At 37.0% G+C, this 18,410-nt stretch overlaps 1 protein-coding gene and 1 long non-coding RNA gene across 5 annotated transcripts in view; one reads left to right on the forward strand and one right to left on the reverse strand.

Moving 5' to 3' along the window:
• The window catches only part of LOC110466115 (dynamin-binding protein-like), a 49,358-nt gene extending 43,173 nt beyond the window's left edge, over positions 1-6,185 (forward strand). For 3 of the 4 annotated variants that reach the window (XM_021522463.1, XM_021522457.1, XM_021522446.1), the window contains 3 exons: positions 1,227-1,422; positions 2,392-2,651; positions 4,209-6,185. In XM_021522463.1, the coding sequence (XP_021378138.1) occupies positions 1,227-1,422; positions 2,392-2,651; positions 4,209-4,388 (636 nt within the window). In that variant the 3' untranslated portion in view covers positions 4,389-6,185. The remainder of the gene's footprint in view (positions 1-1,226; positions 1,423-2,391; positions 2,652-4,208) is intronic. The other variant, XR_002464694.1, reaches the window with a different exon arrangement.
• A 7,656-nt stretch (positions 6,186-13,841) lies between these two features.
• LOC110466140 lies at positions 13,842-14,416 on the reverse strand. Its single transcript, XR_002464698.1, has 2 exons — positions 14,204-14,416; positions 13,842-14,039 (listed from the first exon to the last, which is right to left on the reverse strand). It is a non-coding gene; the product is annotated as an uncharacterized LOC110466140 (long non-coding RNA).
• Between the last annotated feature and the right edge of the window lie 3,994 nt (positions 14,417-18,410).

An 18,410-nucleotide genomic window follows, 5' to 3' on the forward strand; every position in this document is an offset into this window, starting at 1 on the left:
CATTTGTTACACTATATGACATATGTGTCACACTCAATGACATGTGTTACACAACATGACATATTTGTCACACTAGATGACATGTGTGTCACATTACATGACATGTGTGTCACACTCAATGGCATTTGTTACACTATATGACATATGTGTCACACTCAATGACATTTGTTACACTATATGACATATGTGTCACACTACATGACATGTGTGTCACACTTAATGACATGTGTTATACTAGATGTAGATGACGTATGTGTCACACTAGATGACATTTGTTGTACACTAGATGACATGTTTAAGTATAATTAAGAAAACCAATATCTTGAACATCCTTGAACTAATATTTACCACTTCATTAAATTGCCACTATAAAATCCTATCAAGTTCAGATGGCTTTCATGTGAGCTATGAATGCCATGGCCAATGTGTTACATCATCAATATTATCATATTTCTAATGTTGAATATCACTAGCCATCACTTGAAGATGGCTATTCAATTCCTACATACACTTATTTCAACTGAATGCATTTTTTTTTATTAATTGATATAATTTGCTATGAGATTAAATTAACTTTTAAAAGAGAAAATGTAAAATATTAAACAGATAGCACAATTCCTGGAAATTTTCATGTTAAGTAGGCATTCAAATTGATTGAAAATTGACTATGAATGCCAACTGAAAACAGTTAAGAGGTCATAGAGGTAAAATTGTCTGCATCGATAAGAGGTCATAGAGGTAAAATTGTCTGCATCGATCAACTAAGCTAGTATTGTATGGCCTGAAAATTGGTTGTAATACAATGTTGTAATTCACCATACATGTAATAAATATTCTTATATATACGTGGAAAGTGTGCATACTTGCCAACTCTCCTTATTTGGAGGAAGACTCCCAATATTGGACCCTATAAATTAGCATTTTCATCCAGTGATTTAGCTAAACTATTCCTATCTTCTAAAATCTGTTGATTTTATCTGAAAGAACAGCTCAAAAGATGCCATTTAAAAGTGCTATCTTTTCCCTAGGGTATGGTGTACCAAGACAATTCTATTTATGTCTTTAATTCTGAGTGGGTAATCTCCCCTATGGAAATTTCAAAAAAGTTTGCAAGTACAAGTATGGATAAATACTGTTACATGAAAAGTACTGTTGATGGGTAGGTAAATACCAGGCTAGACTAAATTCTGTTCAATCTTTGTAACAATGATTATTTACATTTACAGGAATGTGGGGGCCAATCAGACAGTCAGCGCATGTATGTGACCCAAAAATACCCCTCAGACAAACTGTACATAGTTAACGAGAAATATACCCCAACAGACACCATGGACATTCCCCTCCTGCACAGGGAGTTAGTCGGTGTAGTCATGGAAAAGGACCCATTGGGCAACAAGGATCGGTGGTTTGTTGACAATGGAGGTAAGTAGGTGATGTAAATGGTATGCGCATGTTATTACTTGATACATAGATACTTAATACACTTCCCACAAGTATTTTTCAAGGTCACAGTTTTAGCTCACCTGGTACAAAGTGCTGGCATGCTTAAGGTATGCTGTGATGTTGTCAGTCTGTCAAATGTTTAGCTTGCCGGACCTGAAGGCCAAGTGAGTCTAATAGTTCTGTAACTCCCTTGATGAGACACTATTATTTGTAGATGTACAATAGGGGTTTAAAAATACCTCAGGTCTCTCTCACTGTAGCTGAAAACATTGTCTACATTGTATTGCCTTTTCTTACCCATCAGCGTTGATTTTGGTGGAACTTAGTATTTAGTGGATATCCTATATGAGAAACACCATGGCCGCTTTCATTGATCTTGATCCAAATGGTTGGACATATTAGACCAGAGATTTTTCGTTTATGAAATAAGGTCGGACCTAGTAATCTGATGCTGCTTTCAGGTGAGCCTTGACAAAGCCTTGCAAGGCCTGCATAAACATTTGCAGCTCTGCTAGGATTTATACCCTATAGTGTTACATTTACAAACGACAACCGGTTGTTCCGCACAAAGGAACAGGCTTCATATAACCAGGATCCAGAAATCCAAGATGGCGACTGGTTAAGGCCAAAGTCACTGACACCAAAAATAGAACAGGACTGATATACTGACAAAGACTGTATTTTATGGCTGTAGCTTTCTGACGTAACAGTGTTTGTTTTAATTGTAAATTGTAATTTTAACTGTATATGGTGGATCGCCTACATTAATAAAGCAATATTTCCTGGATCCTGAAATCCAATTCTTATTGGCCGAGACATATTTTACCTTAAGTTTTGTTCCTTTATAAAGTTTTGTTCATACTTGTTTATAAATGGTACTTACATACTATTATGAGGTCAAGGACTCTTACACAAAATTCTTATTTAGACATTCTTTGTACATTTCAGCATCCAAAGGTTTTGTACCTAAGAATATTCTTACACTCTACCAATCCACGGCTCCACAATCCTACTCACCTCCTCAAACCTCCACCACAGTGACTAGGACCTGCTCCATACTGGAGCCTGTACCTGTTGGAGGGGAGAGAGGGACGGGGCTAGCAGCAGCCAATGTGGAGGACGATGAGTTTGACTTTGCTTTAGAGGAGGACATGAGTCCAGAAATCACAGAGGAGATCAACGTTTCCAGCTCGAGTGGTTCTGAAGAGGTATATACTTTAGCACAGTTTCAGTAACCAATGAAATGTCACATATTTGGTATCACACTTTTGAATCAGTTCTTGTTTGTACTAGCTTTAGTGAAACATTCTAATGGAACATTATTTATATGATCACTACAAAGGAAAAGTTGCACATTAACGGCAGAGGTGAAAGTAACACATTGAGTTCAAGGATGAAGGTCACAGAGGTCAAAGTTGAGAGGTTGCTTGTGGAGAATAAAAGTAAAGATCAGACTTTGAGGTTGAGTGATAAGGTCACATTGAGATCAAAGGTGGAGGTCGTACATTAAAGTTAAAGGTAAAGGTCATACATCCAGGCCCAAAAGGTGGCATTGAGGTCAAAGGTGGAGGTTATACATTAAGGTTAAAAATAAGGTCACACATTGAGGTCAAAGGTTTGTTAACTTAAAGGTACAATGGTGTTTTTTTCAGATATCAGATAATAACTTAAATACATATTATAACTCAGTTAACAAAAGGTGCTTCTCACTTAATCTAGTCTAGTAAAAGATATCTGTGTGAAGTAGTAAATGCTTCTCACTTAATCTAGTCTAGTAACAGATATCTGTGTAAATAGTAAATGCTTCTCACTTAATCTAGTCTAGTAACAGATATCTGTGTGAAGTAGTAAATGCTTCTCACTTATCTAGTCTAGTAAAAGTTATCTGTGTGAAGTGTAAATGCTTCTCACTTATCTAGTCTAGTAAAAGATATCTGTGTAAATAGTAAATGCTTCTCAATTAATCTAGTCTAGTAAAAGATATCTGTGTAAAGTGTAAATGCTTCTCACTTAATCTAGTCTAGTAAAAGATATCTAATCTGTGTGAAGTTGTAAATGCTTCTCACTTAATCTAGTCTAGTAAAAGGTATCTGTGTGAAGTAGTAAATGCTTCTTGGTGCTTGTCAGCACTTTTAAGTGAAAAGCATATCACATCACAAAGCCATGAACAGGATTCCCAATATTGATAGAAATGACATCTGTTAATTATTGGGACACACTGACTACTTCAGGTTATCAGATACCAGCATTCATCACTCTTGAAAGCAAATAATTATGTTGAAAGGACTTTTTGATTGATAATAGTTACATGCATAAAATCAGACCATACTGACCTGTTACGTTAACCTTTACATAGAATATTCATATTAGTGATTGCATTTTTTGGGCAGGTATGCCTACCTGTTAATTGATGTTCAGATGTTTTTACCAATGCCATTCTTTGATTCCCTCTGAAATTTTCTCTGAAACATGCAAAGAATCTATGGTTCTTAGCACTGATGTAACTTTGACCACTAGGACAAATTAATTCATATAGATTCAGCAGTAATGTTCAGAGTTATGAATAGTAGAATATGTCATTTGTGATATTGACATAAATTTATGTTTTTCACTTATGATACATAATGCAGTTTAAATCAGAATTCAGGTGTTGCACCAAAAAATAAGGGTGAATATTTAAATGACATTGATCTGGAACTTTAATTCCTTTTTCAAACAAGTTAAAAGAACATTTATCTATGAATTTGAATTAATTTGTTTTGTAGTTTTACTTTGCGGAGTTTGGATTTGAGGCAAGGACTGTTACAGAAGTATCCATGTTCGAGGGCCAGGTCGTCACAGTGCTAGCCAAACACGACCAGGAGGGTAACACAGAGTGGTGGCATGTCGATGCCGATGGGCTCCGGGGCTATGCACCTTCTATCTACCTCAAACCCATGAGCTGACTCTAGGTCAAGGTCAGGTCATCGGGGTCATTGTAGTGTCAGGCAATCACTACCACAGTTGAAGGACTGGGCATGTTCATCTGATTCCAGTGTTTGGACTAGAGCTACGATTGTGATAAAGTTTGGAGAATACAGGTTTTTTACTGTGAGAACTTGAGAATATATGTTTCCTATGAGATGGAGGTGTAATGTGGTGCTGTTATCCATGAGAGTTACAGACAAAGAAATATGCAAAGGATTTTTTGGTATGGTTTATTCATTATGACATTTGATAGGAATGCAAAAAAAGCATGCATCTGTAAAACAGACAATATCAAGGGAGATTACTCTTAACACAAATGACAGGTATAATGTGTTAGGCAATGAAGGGTAAATCATGTAGAATAACCAACGGAGACTTACTGCAAGGCTAGTGTGTAATGTCAAAGTTCAACTTAACTATGGTATTACATTTATTCAAGGTAGATGTACCCCCAAAATGTAAGTGATACGTGTCCTCACGGATCTCTTGTTTACTCGATGGACTCCAATGGCAGGTGTTCATGTTATTGAGATTGTGGTCAAGGAAGACATATTTATATTACTTATCAATTGATAATTGTGTATGTCTATGTGTTACTATCTACAAATGATACTGATGTCTTCCCCTGGAACACTTTTTTTGTGATGATCACTACATGAATATTAAACAAAATTCCAAAAGCCTCATTGAAAATACTTGTTAAATCATTCTAGGAAAACACAAATAGATTGATAATTTTTTTGAGAAGAATCTATCTGCAACCAGTGAAAAATAGAGGTAAAAATATAAGAATAGGACTACAACACCTACAACAATCAAAAGTTAAAATAATGTATAGTTTCTGGAGCATTTGGAGAAAGATTTGACATTTTGAGTAAAATGATGTATGGATTGAGAAATTCTGTTAAGTATTCTCAAAAGTGATAAAAATGGGTTTCAGGAGAAATGTGGATGAGACATTGCTGAGAAGTATTTTTAACTTACTATAGATTATTTGTGTTATAATTTATACCATGATGACATTCGGGTACACTGCAATAATGTAGATGTTACAAAATGCCTTTTGTGATTGTTTAGGTCTATACTTGTATTGTTTAGGTCTATACTTGTATTGTTTAGGTCTATACTTGTATTGTTTAGGTCTATACTTGTATTGTTTAGGTCTATACTTGTATTGTTGTACATGATGTATAGGCCTAGCAAAGTATTGTGTGTTTCAGGTTTCATCACTCCAAAGACTCGGTTAGGTCAGTTGGTACCTTTATTATGTCCTCTAACTGAATGGTAAGGATTTACTGTGTTCCTCTGCCTTCTCTGTGGCCTACAATTGGCTGAAGCCTCACATAAAATATACTTTGTTGGAGGAATAAATAACAGATACACTGACATCCAACAACAGACTTTTAACATTTATCATCAAGCTATAAGTACTGTTTAATGTGTGCCTGATATATAGAGAAGGATTCCAAACACCCTAGATAACTTGTATTATTGAGGTCTAACACTGAAATGTTTTATACAAGCTTAGAATAGAAATGTTCTCCAAAGAAAGGTTATTGGAAAAAACCAACACAATAGGCTTATTATATTTGGATAACATTTATTCCAATAGGGCAAGCTTCCATCTAGCTTGTTTATCTTTCTGCACCTGGTTAGTGCAAATCGAGCAGGCCATGTTTGGCCGCTCATGGCTGGCTATAAGTTACAGTTGTGGGATCGCACAACGTTACACGATGTGCGGTGTGTGAATGATGTGTGCACGAAGTGCGAATGATAAAAAATTGGACGATCATTGCTTGCGCACATTTTTGCGGACGATGGACGAACGTTGTGCGATAACAATCGTGGTTGGTGTAAATTGAGGAATGCCTTAACAATATATACGGTTTCGTGCATGTGTTTAAACACATAAACTTGATTATTTAGTATGTGTCTATAATTATTCTAGCTACATCTATAAGCTTATCTTTCTCTCTATACTTTCTTAAATTTAGAAACGGTGTTTTTGTGTTTTTTAAACAACCTAAATCGACACATGTAAAGTTACAACAAAATCTCGGCAATACAAGTAAACATAGCCACTTTGTACCTGTACTAGACCGTAGTTATCTCCCGCCCGGGGCATTTACGTAACTCGCCAAGGTGTGAAAACCAGGTGAAGGGGAGCTATAGACCAAAGCAAATACAAATAACAAATATTAAACGTCCAGTTATGTTTTCATAACGGTCATACGGCATCACATATCAGCTCTGTCAGGCACAGGCCAGGTAAAACTCATCACTCATCAAATTGTTATTTACCTGTTCTGTTACCTAGGAGCTAGATCCATTCTTGACAGTCTAACGGTCACTGTAACACTGTGTAACACGCATTGTAAAATTGAACATAATCTTAATTATTTTGATGAGAAATTACAGTAATATATACAGTGTACATTATTGCTTACGAGCCTTTTGTATTTTTTTCATTCCGTAATATTGATCAACAAATTGTACCAAATCGCACAGATGTGCGGAGAAATTTGCACAACGGGGCGAACGATTGTTAAATCGCACCATGTGTGGATGATGTGCGGACGGTGTGTGAACGATGTATGCACTGTGTGCGCACAGTATTTTTGGTGCGATGTGCGGTCACACAACTGTACTTTACATTTTTACATATTAAGGCAATTTGTGTTGTTTTCATTTGTATACACCCACCTGTTGTGAAGTATACCGTATGTGGGTGTCATACTGTCCATCGGTTCACCCTTTGTGTCTGTCATCATTACGCATGTCTTCATGTCTTCAGCTTCCTTTCAGTTTGATGTATTTAGTTTTGTGAATGTCCTGTTTTACAGTGTTGTTTGGCCCTAAAAGACTCGCAATTAAACAAAACAAAAAAACAAACAAAACAAACCTATAAAGGTGCTCAACCAAATGTCTTGAAACTTCACAAACGTCTTCCTGACTTCAAACTTTGGAGGCCAGTCGAGAGTCAAGGTCCTACCTTCAAGGTCAAGGTCACAGCTGTAGAATTTTAATATGATTCACAATGAAATTAGATATATGCCTGTCTGCAGGTTCCTGGCTAAAGTAATCAACCTAATTTCATCAACCTTCATACAATCATTCCAGACATCAAGAACCAGTAGGACTTTACACTCCTATTTTGTGTAAATAATCTCAAAATTTCTGAAATTAAATCCTTTATGAGTTAATATAATTAACAGTTTTGAATTTGATTTCAGTAAATTATCATTGATTAATAAAGCTGAAGTATATTTGTAAAGATTACAGTGTTTTTAGCAACTACCATACCTAGTGTCACATGACCTAAACGTCAGGCTGTTCAATAGCGTGTGTGCTATATATATAATGGCCAATTGTAATTTGTGTGCATATATCAACTACCGGGTAATTTTTGTTAACACGACAGCTATATATTAACTGTATACATATAACATTTTTATGTATTTACTATATAATCATTATAACAGTTTGTTTACTTCCCATAGAAATGTTATAGAACAATATGTTTATTTTCCCTAGATATACTAAACCTAATCTTAAATTTTCAAAACAAATATGCTTCAATATTCAGACAAACATTTGAACTACAGTAGATGCATCAATTATTTTAACATCATAAAAGATAACTGTCATACATACCTATGCCTATGCTATAAATTGTACTGATGTTTTTCCTTTTGTTGATATCCATAATTTTGTCACAAATTTCAAAAACATCCAAGAAATGTTATTATTCTTCCATCTTTTAAAACAATCCAACTTTGCTTCCAAAATATGAATTTGAAAACTGACCAATCACAGTTCAGGATTATAGATAGGTCTGTAGAAAAGCTTGTGTGGATTTTGACAAGTTTTCAGAAAGCTTGTTGAATTTAGACCAGCTATTGGAAAGCTTGTTGAATTAAGACCAGCTTTTGGAAAGCTTTTTGAATGTAGACCAGCTATTGAAAAGCTTGTTGATTTAGACCAGCTATTGGAAAGCTTGTTGAATTTAGACCAGCTATTGGAAAGATTGTTGAATTTAGACCAGCTCTTGGAAAGCTTGTTGAATTATGACCACCTATTGGAAAGCTTGTTGAATTTAGACCAGCTTTTGGAAAGCTTGTTGAATTAAGACCAGCTTTTGGAAAGCTTGTTGAATTTAGACCAGCTATTGGAACTTTTGGAAAGCTTGCACAGAACCTTGTAGATTTACTGCCGATTTATACACGTGTGCAAAGTAGAGATTAGCTAGCAACAGCTAATTAACTAACAAATGAGAAACTGGCTGTTCACAGCAAAGATTCCTTTCTGTTTGGGTGCTGGGCTTCTCGTCACTGTATCACTCCCATCTCCATTCTAACCATTGTGTAACGGTGCTATCCCACAACTGTACTGCTCGTAGACCAGTATTGTCACTGTGTTACCCTTGTCCAGTATTAGTCTATTATGATCATGGAAATCCTGCTAGAACTACTGTATTTATCTTGAAATAAGCCCATGCCTTCTTATAAGCCCATCCTGTCAAATATATTCGGTAGAAATGAAAACAAATGTTATTCCATTTTTCTTTAAAAAGGGAAAGGTATGGGTTCACCTGCCCGACCACATGGGTTTTCTCCGGGTACTCTGGTGTCCTGCATATTAAGACCCCCAGCGTGCTAATATCCAGGCCGATAAGAGTGATTGATATTTGATATACAGTATATTCTTTAATAAGTTCACTCCCTTACTTACAGATTATGTGTTGGTCGCATGGGCTTCTTACAGGATAAATATGGTATTTGCACCAAAAAAGCCTCTGTTGTCATTTTCTTTAAAGTAGAGTGTTTATTTTGTATTGTTCCTTTATCAGTTTACACAGTCTCTAGTATATGGCATGCACAACATACACACTGGCAAAATTTGTATGAAAGTTTGTCTCTAACATCTTACATACTGTATTTATGGTCTATAATTGTATCATTTAGTATTGTGTATATTGCCCAGTGTTTAATACACTGTATTAAATGTGTGTGTTCTACTTAGAATTGTTTTGTACATTGTCCTATACATACATGTGCTTTGTTACTTATTTATCACATATCTATAGTGGCTTTCTCATGCAGTATGCAAACATTCAGCGATTTTATAAAAGGAATGACAAAGATATTTGAGGCAGGTGGTAGGAGAGGGTTATACATACTGTATATACCCCAAAAAAGTAAAAGTTTGTGTGCTCATTGGTTTTTAGCTCACCTGGTCCAAAGGACGATGGTGAGCTTATGCCATACCGTAGCTTTCGTCGTCTGTTCGTCAACTTTTCCTTTAAAACACCACTAGTCATGAACGACTAAGCAGATTTTGACCAAATTTGGTCAGAAGCATCCTTGTGGGAAGGGGAACAAATTCTGTATAAATGGTGTGTCTGGCCCCCAAGGGGCCTGAGGGGCAGGGCCCAATAGGGGAAACATAGTAAATTCTTTAAAATCCTTCTTATTCTGTAGGAATGAAAAGATTTGGTCCATATTTGGTCTGAAGCATTCTTGGGTAAAGGGGAAACAATTTTGTATAACCTGTGGGTCTGGACCCGTGGGGGCTGAGGGACAGGGCCCAATAGGGGAAACATAGGAAATTCTTTAAAATCCTTCTTATTCTGTAGGAATGAAAAGATTTGGTCCATATTTGGTCTGAAGCATTCTTGGGTAAAGGGGAAACAATTTTGTATAAACTGTGGGTGTAGCCCCCCTGGGACCTGAGGGGTGGGGCTCAATAGGGGAAGTAGAGGTAAAACCTTTATAATCCTTCTTCTACCATAGGGATTAAGGGATATTATCCTAATTTAGTCTGGAGTATCCTTGGGCAAAAGGGACTCAATTTTGTATAAACAGCGAGTTTGCCCCCCCCCCCCCTTGGGGGCAGAAAGGAGGGGCGAGGGGAAACATAGCAAATTCTTCAAAATCCTTCTTCTTCTGTAGGAATGACAGGATTTTGTCCAAATTTGGTATGAAGCACCCTTGGGTGAAGGGGAACCAATTTTGTATAAACCATGGATCTGGCCCCCAGGGGCCTTAGGGGAGGGGCCCAATAGGGGAAACATAGCAAATTATTCTTTAAAATCCTTCTTATTCTGTAGGAATGAAAGGATTTGGTCCATAGTTGGTCTGAAGCATTCTTGGGTGAAGGGGAACCAATTTTGTATAAACGGTGTGTCTGACCCCCCTGAAGGCAGAGAGGCAGGGCCCAATAGAGGAAATAGAGATTAAACCTTTAAAATCCTTCTTCTACCATAGGGATTAAGGGATTTTATCCTTATTTAGTCTGAAGCATCCTTGGGTCCTTGTATAATTGGTGGGTATGACCTCCCTAGGGGCATAGGGGTGGGGCTCTGTTTGAAGGTTTTTCTAGCTATATCTCAGGTACTGGATTGATCTTCCTGAAATTTCATATGTACTTACAGCACCTACCATGGAGTGCTATATCTTTACTTCATACCAATTATTTTAAACATATTCAGGTGAGTGATACAGGCCCTCTGGGCCTCTTGTTAGTATATATCATATCTCCCACCTAAAAAAAATCTAGGCCATTCAAAATTATATTATACTCCCCCCCCCCCTTTTTTTAAGAGGATATATGCAGCTTTTCATTACATTCTACTACAACTCACTTTCCTAGCCAATATTTATGAAAGTTGATCAAATAACTACTGTTGGTACATTGAGTAATTTTACAACTGTCATTTCTTTTATAGTTTTATAAGAGTTATTCCCCTTTTCTAATTTTTCATGTTGAACAGGGGAATATTAGATTTTCTATTACTCACAGTACTAATTCTTTTTTTATGTTAAAATAACATTTTTAAGTTCACAGTTTACAAATATATCTATCTAACTTACCAAAAAAACAAAATCCGAATTGAAACTAAGTGTAGAAAAAGTATAGTTCCATTATATGTGGTATACATAATGTAGGATTTAACCTGGAAGAGTCCATCATTTTGAGAATAGCCAAAATTGAAATTTAATATTAATATGCAAGTGTACTTTATCACATGTTTATGTGTTCATAGTGTAACGTGACGGGGAGGAGGGTTCCAGAATACAACATTTCACAGCAGAGTTCTATTTACAAGTTTATTTACACTTTATATACAACGTACAGCATCACGGTCAGCATACTAGTCCATAACAACACCTGAGAGAATCCCCTAGCTAATTTACCTCAGCTAAGCTATACAGGAGACAGCCTAATCACGTCTGTCCTCCACTAGATCACTCCCCTTTCTCCCCGAACCCCACGATGGTCTCCCCCCAGCTATTACTCCTAGGTGTACCTCAGAGGTCAGCCCTGTAGCAGTGACAGCTCCCATGACCTTAAAGGTCAACTCTCCGGCTCAGCCATGTGCCAGCCTGCTGCCCGCTATCAGTATGGTCCCCCCATCCCGGTGTCAATTAAAGCCTGTACTAAATACATGCCCCATCATCCTTATCAACCCATTACTCTAAACACAATATACACGGATTAGGGATATACAAACACCAATTTATCACAATAGTAACAATGTTTGCAGTAGGTATACACACTCATTGTATCCGTGAAAAACTGCTTTGTCAAGCTTCATAGCTAGTCTACCTTTGTCACATCCCTCCTGTCTTCATATGGCTAAGGGTATTACTAGGTTGGCTAAGGGTATTACTAGGTTGGCTAAGGTTATACTAGGTTGGCTAAGGGTATTATTAGGTTGGATAAGGGTATTACTAGGTTGGCTAAGGGTATAACTAGGTTGGCTAAGTGATACTATTAGTTTGGCTAAGGGTATTACTAGGTTGGCTAAGGGTATTACTAGGTTGGCTAAGTGATACTATTAGTTTGGCTAAGTGATAATATTAGTTTGGCTAAGTGATACTATTAGGTCCAGAGTTAATTGATCATTATTATTAGGTTCAAAGTGAACTTTTTGTCTATTAGATGTTGAGAATAAAAACAGATTATACAACCTAAGGAGTCAGAACAAGGATAAGCTATGATAATTTATAACGGTTGTAATATATGTATTTCACTGGCTAATTTGTGTGTTAAAGTACTACGTGTAGCCTATCAAATACATGTATGTACTACTCTTCTGTATGGATAACAGGATTTTAACCCTACATGGTCTAAAACATTACCGTATCAAGGGGATTCAAGTTGATATAAACAAAGGATGTGGCTTCATAATGGTGGCAGAAAGTCAGGCCCCATAGGGAAAATAGAGGTAAAGCTGTATGTTAGGTAAAGCCTAAGGGATTGTAACAGAAATAGTCTGAAGCATTATGATGGGCGAGGGGAAATCAAAGTTTTATACACAAAGGGTGTGGTGACTCTCGGGTCAGAGGTTGAGGCACAAAAGGGAGAATAGAGGTAGAAACAACTCCTCTTTACCAGTCAAAGGATTGTTAACCAGTCTGGTCTGAACTTGTTAAAAGGGACATAAATTGTATCCCCCTCCAGATAACAAAGGTACAGGTAAGTGTTACAGACCTTGTGGGCCTCTTGTTCTTTTTTTTTTTATAAAAATCAGTACACTGATGGTTGTAGCAAACACTTGTATTTTGCGAGAGGGGATCGGGTTGTAGTATACATCTGTTTTATGCAAGACGGTTGTTCATGTAGTAACATATTGCATGTAAAAGTGTTTAAGTATACATCTGTTTTATGTGAGAAGGTTGTTGCAAGTAAGAGGATTATAGAATTTTCACTGATAAATTGTTGTTTTTGTTTTTTTCATTTTGGCATTTTGACTGGAACCTATTGACACGATGGAAATGTTATAGTTGATAAAGCTGCTATACCTAATAATTTTGTTGTGTCAATTAGGTGCTGTATGCAATACACTATCCACTATGTCAATTAGGTGCTGCATGCAATACACTATCCACTACACTGTAGTAGGTATGGAGTTTAAAGTGAAAAACTCCACTTGTTGTTGTTAAATGTGACACCTGAAAATGTGCCATGTACATATCACTTCTACAGGGTACCCCAGCTTAAAACATTGTTAACTCATTCACCCCTGAAATTTCATTATGAACTATTCCAACCATTGAATTGGAAGAGTTCAAATGTGTAGTCCGGGGTGAATGAGTTAAATTAATCTATCTCTAATTCATCAAACATGCACAAAGCCTCCAGATGATGAATACGACTTTATCAGCTGACATGTTAGGTGATGCTTGGAGCCTATGCTAGCTGCGTCTATCATTAACCTTTTACTGGATCATTAGGCCTACAGTTACGATTGTTATGTTAGGTCATGCTTGGAGCCTATGCTAGCTGCGTCTATCATTAACCTTTTACTGGATCATTAGGCCTACAGTTACGATTGTTATGTTAGGTGATGCTTGGATCCTATGCTAGCTGCGTCTATCATTAACCTTTTACTGAATCGTTAGGCCTAAAGACACGATTGTTATGGGAGGTGATGCTTGGAGTCTATACTGCGTCTATCATTAACCTTTTACTGAATCGTTAGGCCTACAGTCACGATTGTTATGTAAGGTGATGCTTAGAGTCTATACTGAGTCTATCATTAACCTTTTACTGAATCGTTAGGCCTAAAGTTACGATTGTTATGTTAGGTGATGCTTGGAGTCTATACTGCGTCTATCATTAACCTTTTACTGAATCGTTAGGCCTAAAGTTACGATTGTTATGTTAGGTGATGCTTGGAGCCTATGCTAGCTGCGTCTATCATTAACCTTTTACTGGATCATTAGGCCTACAGTTACGATTGTTATGTTAGGTGATGCTTGGAGTCTATACTGCGTCTATCATTAACCTTTTACTGAATCATTAGGCCTAAAGTCACGATTGTTATGCTGTAGCTTGTTATGATAGGGAGCTGTCAACTACATTATTTGTTCAAAATAAATATATTTATATATACATTGCAGTGTCTATATAGCTTTTTGCTAACATTTTTACAATGCAGATTTGTTAATACACAATAATTTATCATAAAATGTAATAATACAAATTAAAGGATTTATAACATGAATTACATTGGGTAGTTTTGTTTATTATCACTTTTAGAATGTGTCAAGCTAGAAATGTTAGAACAGTGAAACATTATGAAAATGGTACCAGTTGATAAATCTTGTGCAGGATTTCATGTGGTACATGCACTTATTTTATTAGCCCACCATGTCCTATGTAGTTTTTAACGCTATTCAAATCACCCTGCGTCCATGGTCCGTCGTTAAACAATTCTTGTTATCGCTATTTCTCAAGAAGTACCAAAGGGGTCTTTCTCAAATTTTATACACAGGTTCCCCTTGGTCCTTAGCTGGGCAGGACAACTTTGGAGACTGATCGGATACACAACATGGCCGACAGGCAGCCATCTTGCATTTTGATAGTGAAAGTTTGTTATTGCTATTTCTTAAGAGGTACCAGAGGGATCTTTCTCAAATTGTAAATGTAGGTCTCCCTTTGTCCTTAGCTGTGCATGGCAACTTTTGAGACTGATCAGTTAAACATCATGGCCGACAGGCAGCCATCTTGGATTTTGATAGTGAAAGTTTGTTATTGCTATTTCTCAAGAAGTATTAGAGGGATCTTTCTCAAATTTTAAATGTAGGTTTCCCTTGGTCCTTAGCTGTGCAGGGCAACTTTTGAGACTGATCGGATAAACAACATGGCCGACAGGCAGCCATCTTGGATTTTGATAGTGAAAGTTTGTTATCGCTATTTCTCAAGAAGTATCAGAGGGATCTTTCTCAAATTTTATATGTAGGTTCCCCTTGGTCCTTAGCTGTGCAGGGCAACTTTTGAGACTGATCGGATAAACAACATGGCCGACAGGCAGCCATCTTGGATTTTGATAGTGAAAGTTTGTTATCGCTATTTCTCAAGAAGTATCAGAGGGATCTTTCTCAAATTTTATATGTAGGTTCCCCTTGGTCCTTAGCTGTGCAGGGCAACTTTTGAGACTGATCGGATAAACAACATGGCCGACAGGCAGCCATCTTGGATTTTGATAGTGAAAGTTTGTTATCGCTATTTCTCAAGAAGTATCAGAGGGATCTTTCTCAAATTTTATATGTAGGTTCCCCTTGGTCCTTAGCTGTGCAGGGCAACTTTTGAGACTGATCGGATAAACAACATGGCCGACAGGCAGCCATCTTGGATTTTGATAGTGAAAGTTTGTTATCGCTATTTCTCAAGAAGTACCAGAGGGATCTTTCTCAAATTTTATATGTAGGTTCCCCTTGGTCCTTAGCTGTGCAGGGCAACTTTTGAGACTGATCGGATAAACAACATGGCCGACAGGCAGCCATCTTGGATTTTGATAGTGAAAGTTTGTTATCGCTATTTCTCAAGAAGTACCAGAGGGATCTTTCTCAAATTTTATATGTAGGTTCCCCTTGGTCCTTAGCTGTGCAGGGCAACTTTTGAGACTGATCGGATAAACAACATGGCCGACAGGCAGCCATCTTGGATTTTGATAGTGAAAGTTTGTTATCGCTATTTCTCAAGAAGTACCAGAGGGATCTTTCTCAAATTTTATATGTAGGTTCCCCTTGGTCCTTAGCTGTGCAGGGCAACTTTTGAGACTGATCGGATAAACAACATTGCCGACAGGCAGCCATCTTGGATTTTGATAGTGAAAGTTTGTTATCGCTATTTCTCAAGAAGTACCAGAGGGATCTTTCTCAAATTTTATATGTAGGTTTCCCTTGGTCCTTAGCTGTGCAGGACAATTTTTGAGACTGACCGGATAAACAACATGACCGACAGGCAGCCATCTTGGATTTTGATAGTGAAAGTTTGTTATTGCTATTTCTCAAGAAGTACCAGAGGGATCTTTCTCAAATTTTATATGTAGGTTCCCCTTGGTCCTTAGCTGTGCAGGACAACTTTTGAGACTGATCGGATAAACAACATGGCCGACAGGCAGCCATCTTGGATTTTGATATTGAAAGTTTGTTAACGCTATTTCTCAAGAAGTATCTCAAGGGGGAGTTTTTCTAAACATTTTCCGTGGCATGGCAGTAACCAACAATTAATTTCCTGTTTTGTTATCAACAAAAGAAAGATGAAAAAGATAAAATTTAGAATAATTTACTTGCAAGAAACAAAAACACAGAAAAATCCAACTACATGAACAGATTGACAAAAAATGTACTTAATAACAAAATCAGTGAGCTAGTTTATATAAAATATCACAGTCAGGAATGGCACGCTTAATATCACAGAAAGTATCAGCACTCAACACAACACTGTAAAGTAATCACAGTATCCACTCTGTCAAACGGCACAGTTCAGGTTGTTAGTTTTTCATTACCAAGTTAACGGAGTATAGGATAAGAAAATGTGAGGAAATTTGAAAAATACACTTATTAAAATCTTAATGCACAATACGCCTTCAAACTGAATAGTAAACAGACCACAAGTCATTGTAAACTATAATAGTGTCACTTCAGTAGTTAACCCTTCATTAAACAAGAGGCTAGGAGGGCCTGTATCATCCACCTTGTTATTTTAGCAACAAATGTCAAAATGTTGTTATCAAATCTATAGTGAAAATATTTCCCAAATTTCTGGCTCCATCTGTCGGCACCTAGGTGGACAACAACCTTCAAGTTCCTTTACCAAATTTGATTTCCCTTTCCCAAGCATGCATTAAAACAAATTTGATCCACTCTGTTAGACAAGTAGGTTTTTAGGGCCCACTGAACACCCCCCCCCCCCCCCTTTTGGGTCCAGCCCCCGAAAGGATGTTATACAATCCCCCTTTTCTAACAATTGTTTCCCTGATCCCAAGGACCAAGAATGCTTTGTGGCATATTTGATCAAAATCCATTGAACCATCTCGGGTGAGTAGTCTTTTGAAGATAAGGTAATGAATGAATGACGGACGCTGCACAAAAAAAGCGTAAGCTCAGCTAAATGAATAGATTGACAAAATCTGTAATTAATAACACAATCAGTGAGCTAGTTCATATAAAACATAGGCAGGCAAGCGAAAAACCACAACCTCCCATATGCCATTGGACAAGTTGGTATCTGTGTCGAGAACAAGTTACAACCTAAGTTCAAACTTAAATATTTTATATATTGTAATTCATGATCAATGGATTAAAAATAATTCATTGTACAATCTGATAGCACCAACAAACTTTCCTCATTTGGCACAAGGTAAACACTTTATAACAATCAAAGTACTGAAAGTACTGCAACACAAATAAACACAAAACATGCATGAGGAAATTTTGCCAGATGCAAAGCTCACCTTTGTGAGAGACTCCCCTCTCCCAGTGCAAGCCTATTACCTCCCTTAGTACCCTTCGGAGACTATCACTGACAAGTATACTATCATGGTACTTATTACATACAACAAGGTGTGGCACCAATATCAGTCTACAGCTCTCATTAGCACAGTGTGTTGAGACAAATGTGTATAATAGGTTCCCCTATAAGTGTATACCTTTAGGGGTGACATGGCTTGTGGTGCAGAATGTAAGGCTCTCTATATACATCTTATAAAACAATCAACTTGACATTTGACCTTTTAATCTGAAAGCGATCCAAAACAACCACTTTACCGGTTTATTGAAATAGACATTCCATTTGGTAGTAATTTACATTCAACTTTCCAATGCCAAAGTTCAAATCCTATTTAAGTTCCCTGTGTCCGAGATCCAATGGCATTTATATTAGCATGTCAAATTCATAAAACATTCAAATTTATCTATGCCAGAGTTCACAAAATAGTACACCATTGATACTGCAAAAGCTAATTTTTGCATCAAAAATGCTAAATTTCTAACTAAACTTAAAGGTAAGCATGTGTTTTTATTCCCCAATCATGATCATTTCGGCAAAACTTCATACAGTTCTTCCTTACTATAAGGACTTGCTTGGGGTTCACCGTTGACTTTCATGTCTGAAAGTCTAACATCGTGGTCACTATTACAATAAATAGAAAAATAGTTTCTCACAACAACTTTAGAGTTCACATGAAGCTGAGTAAACTAAATGTC

This window comes from Mizuhopecten yessoensis, unplaced genomic scaffold (genome assembly GCF_002113885.1).
Source record: "Mizuhopecten yessoensis strain PY_sf001 unplaced genomic scaffold, ASM211388v2 scaffold1595, whole genome shotgun sequence".
Taxonomy (NCBI): Eukaryota; Metazoa; Mollusca; class Bivalvia; order Pectinida; family Pectinidae; genus Mizuhopecten; species Mizuhopecten yessoensis.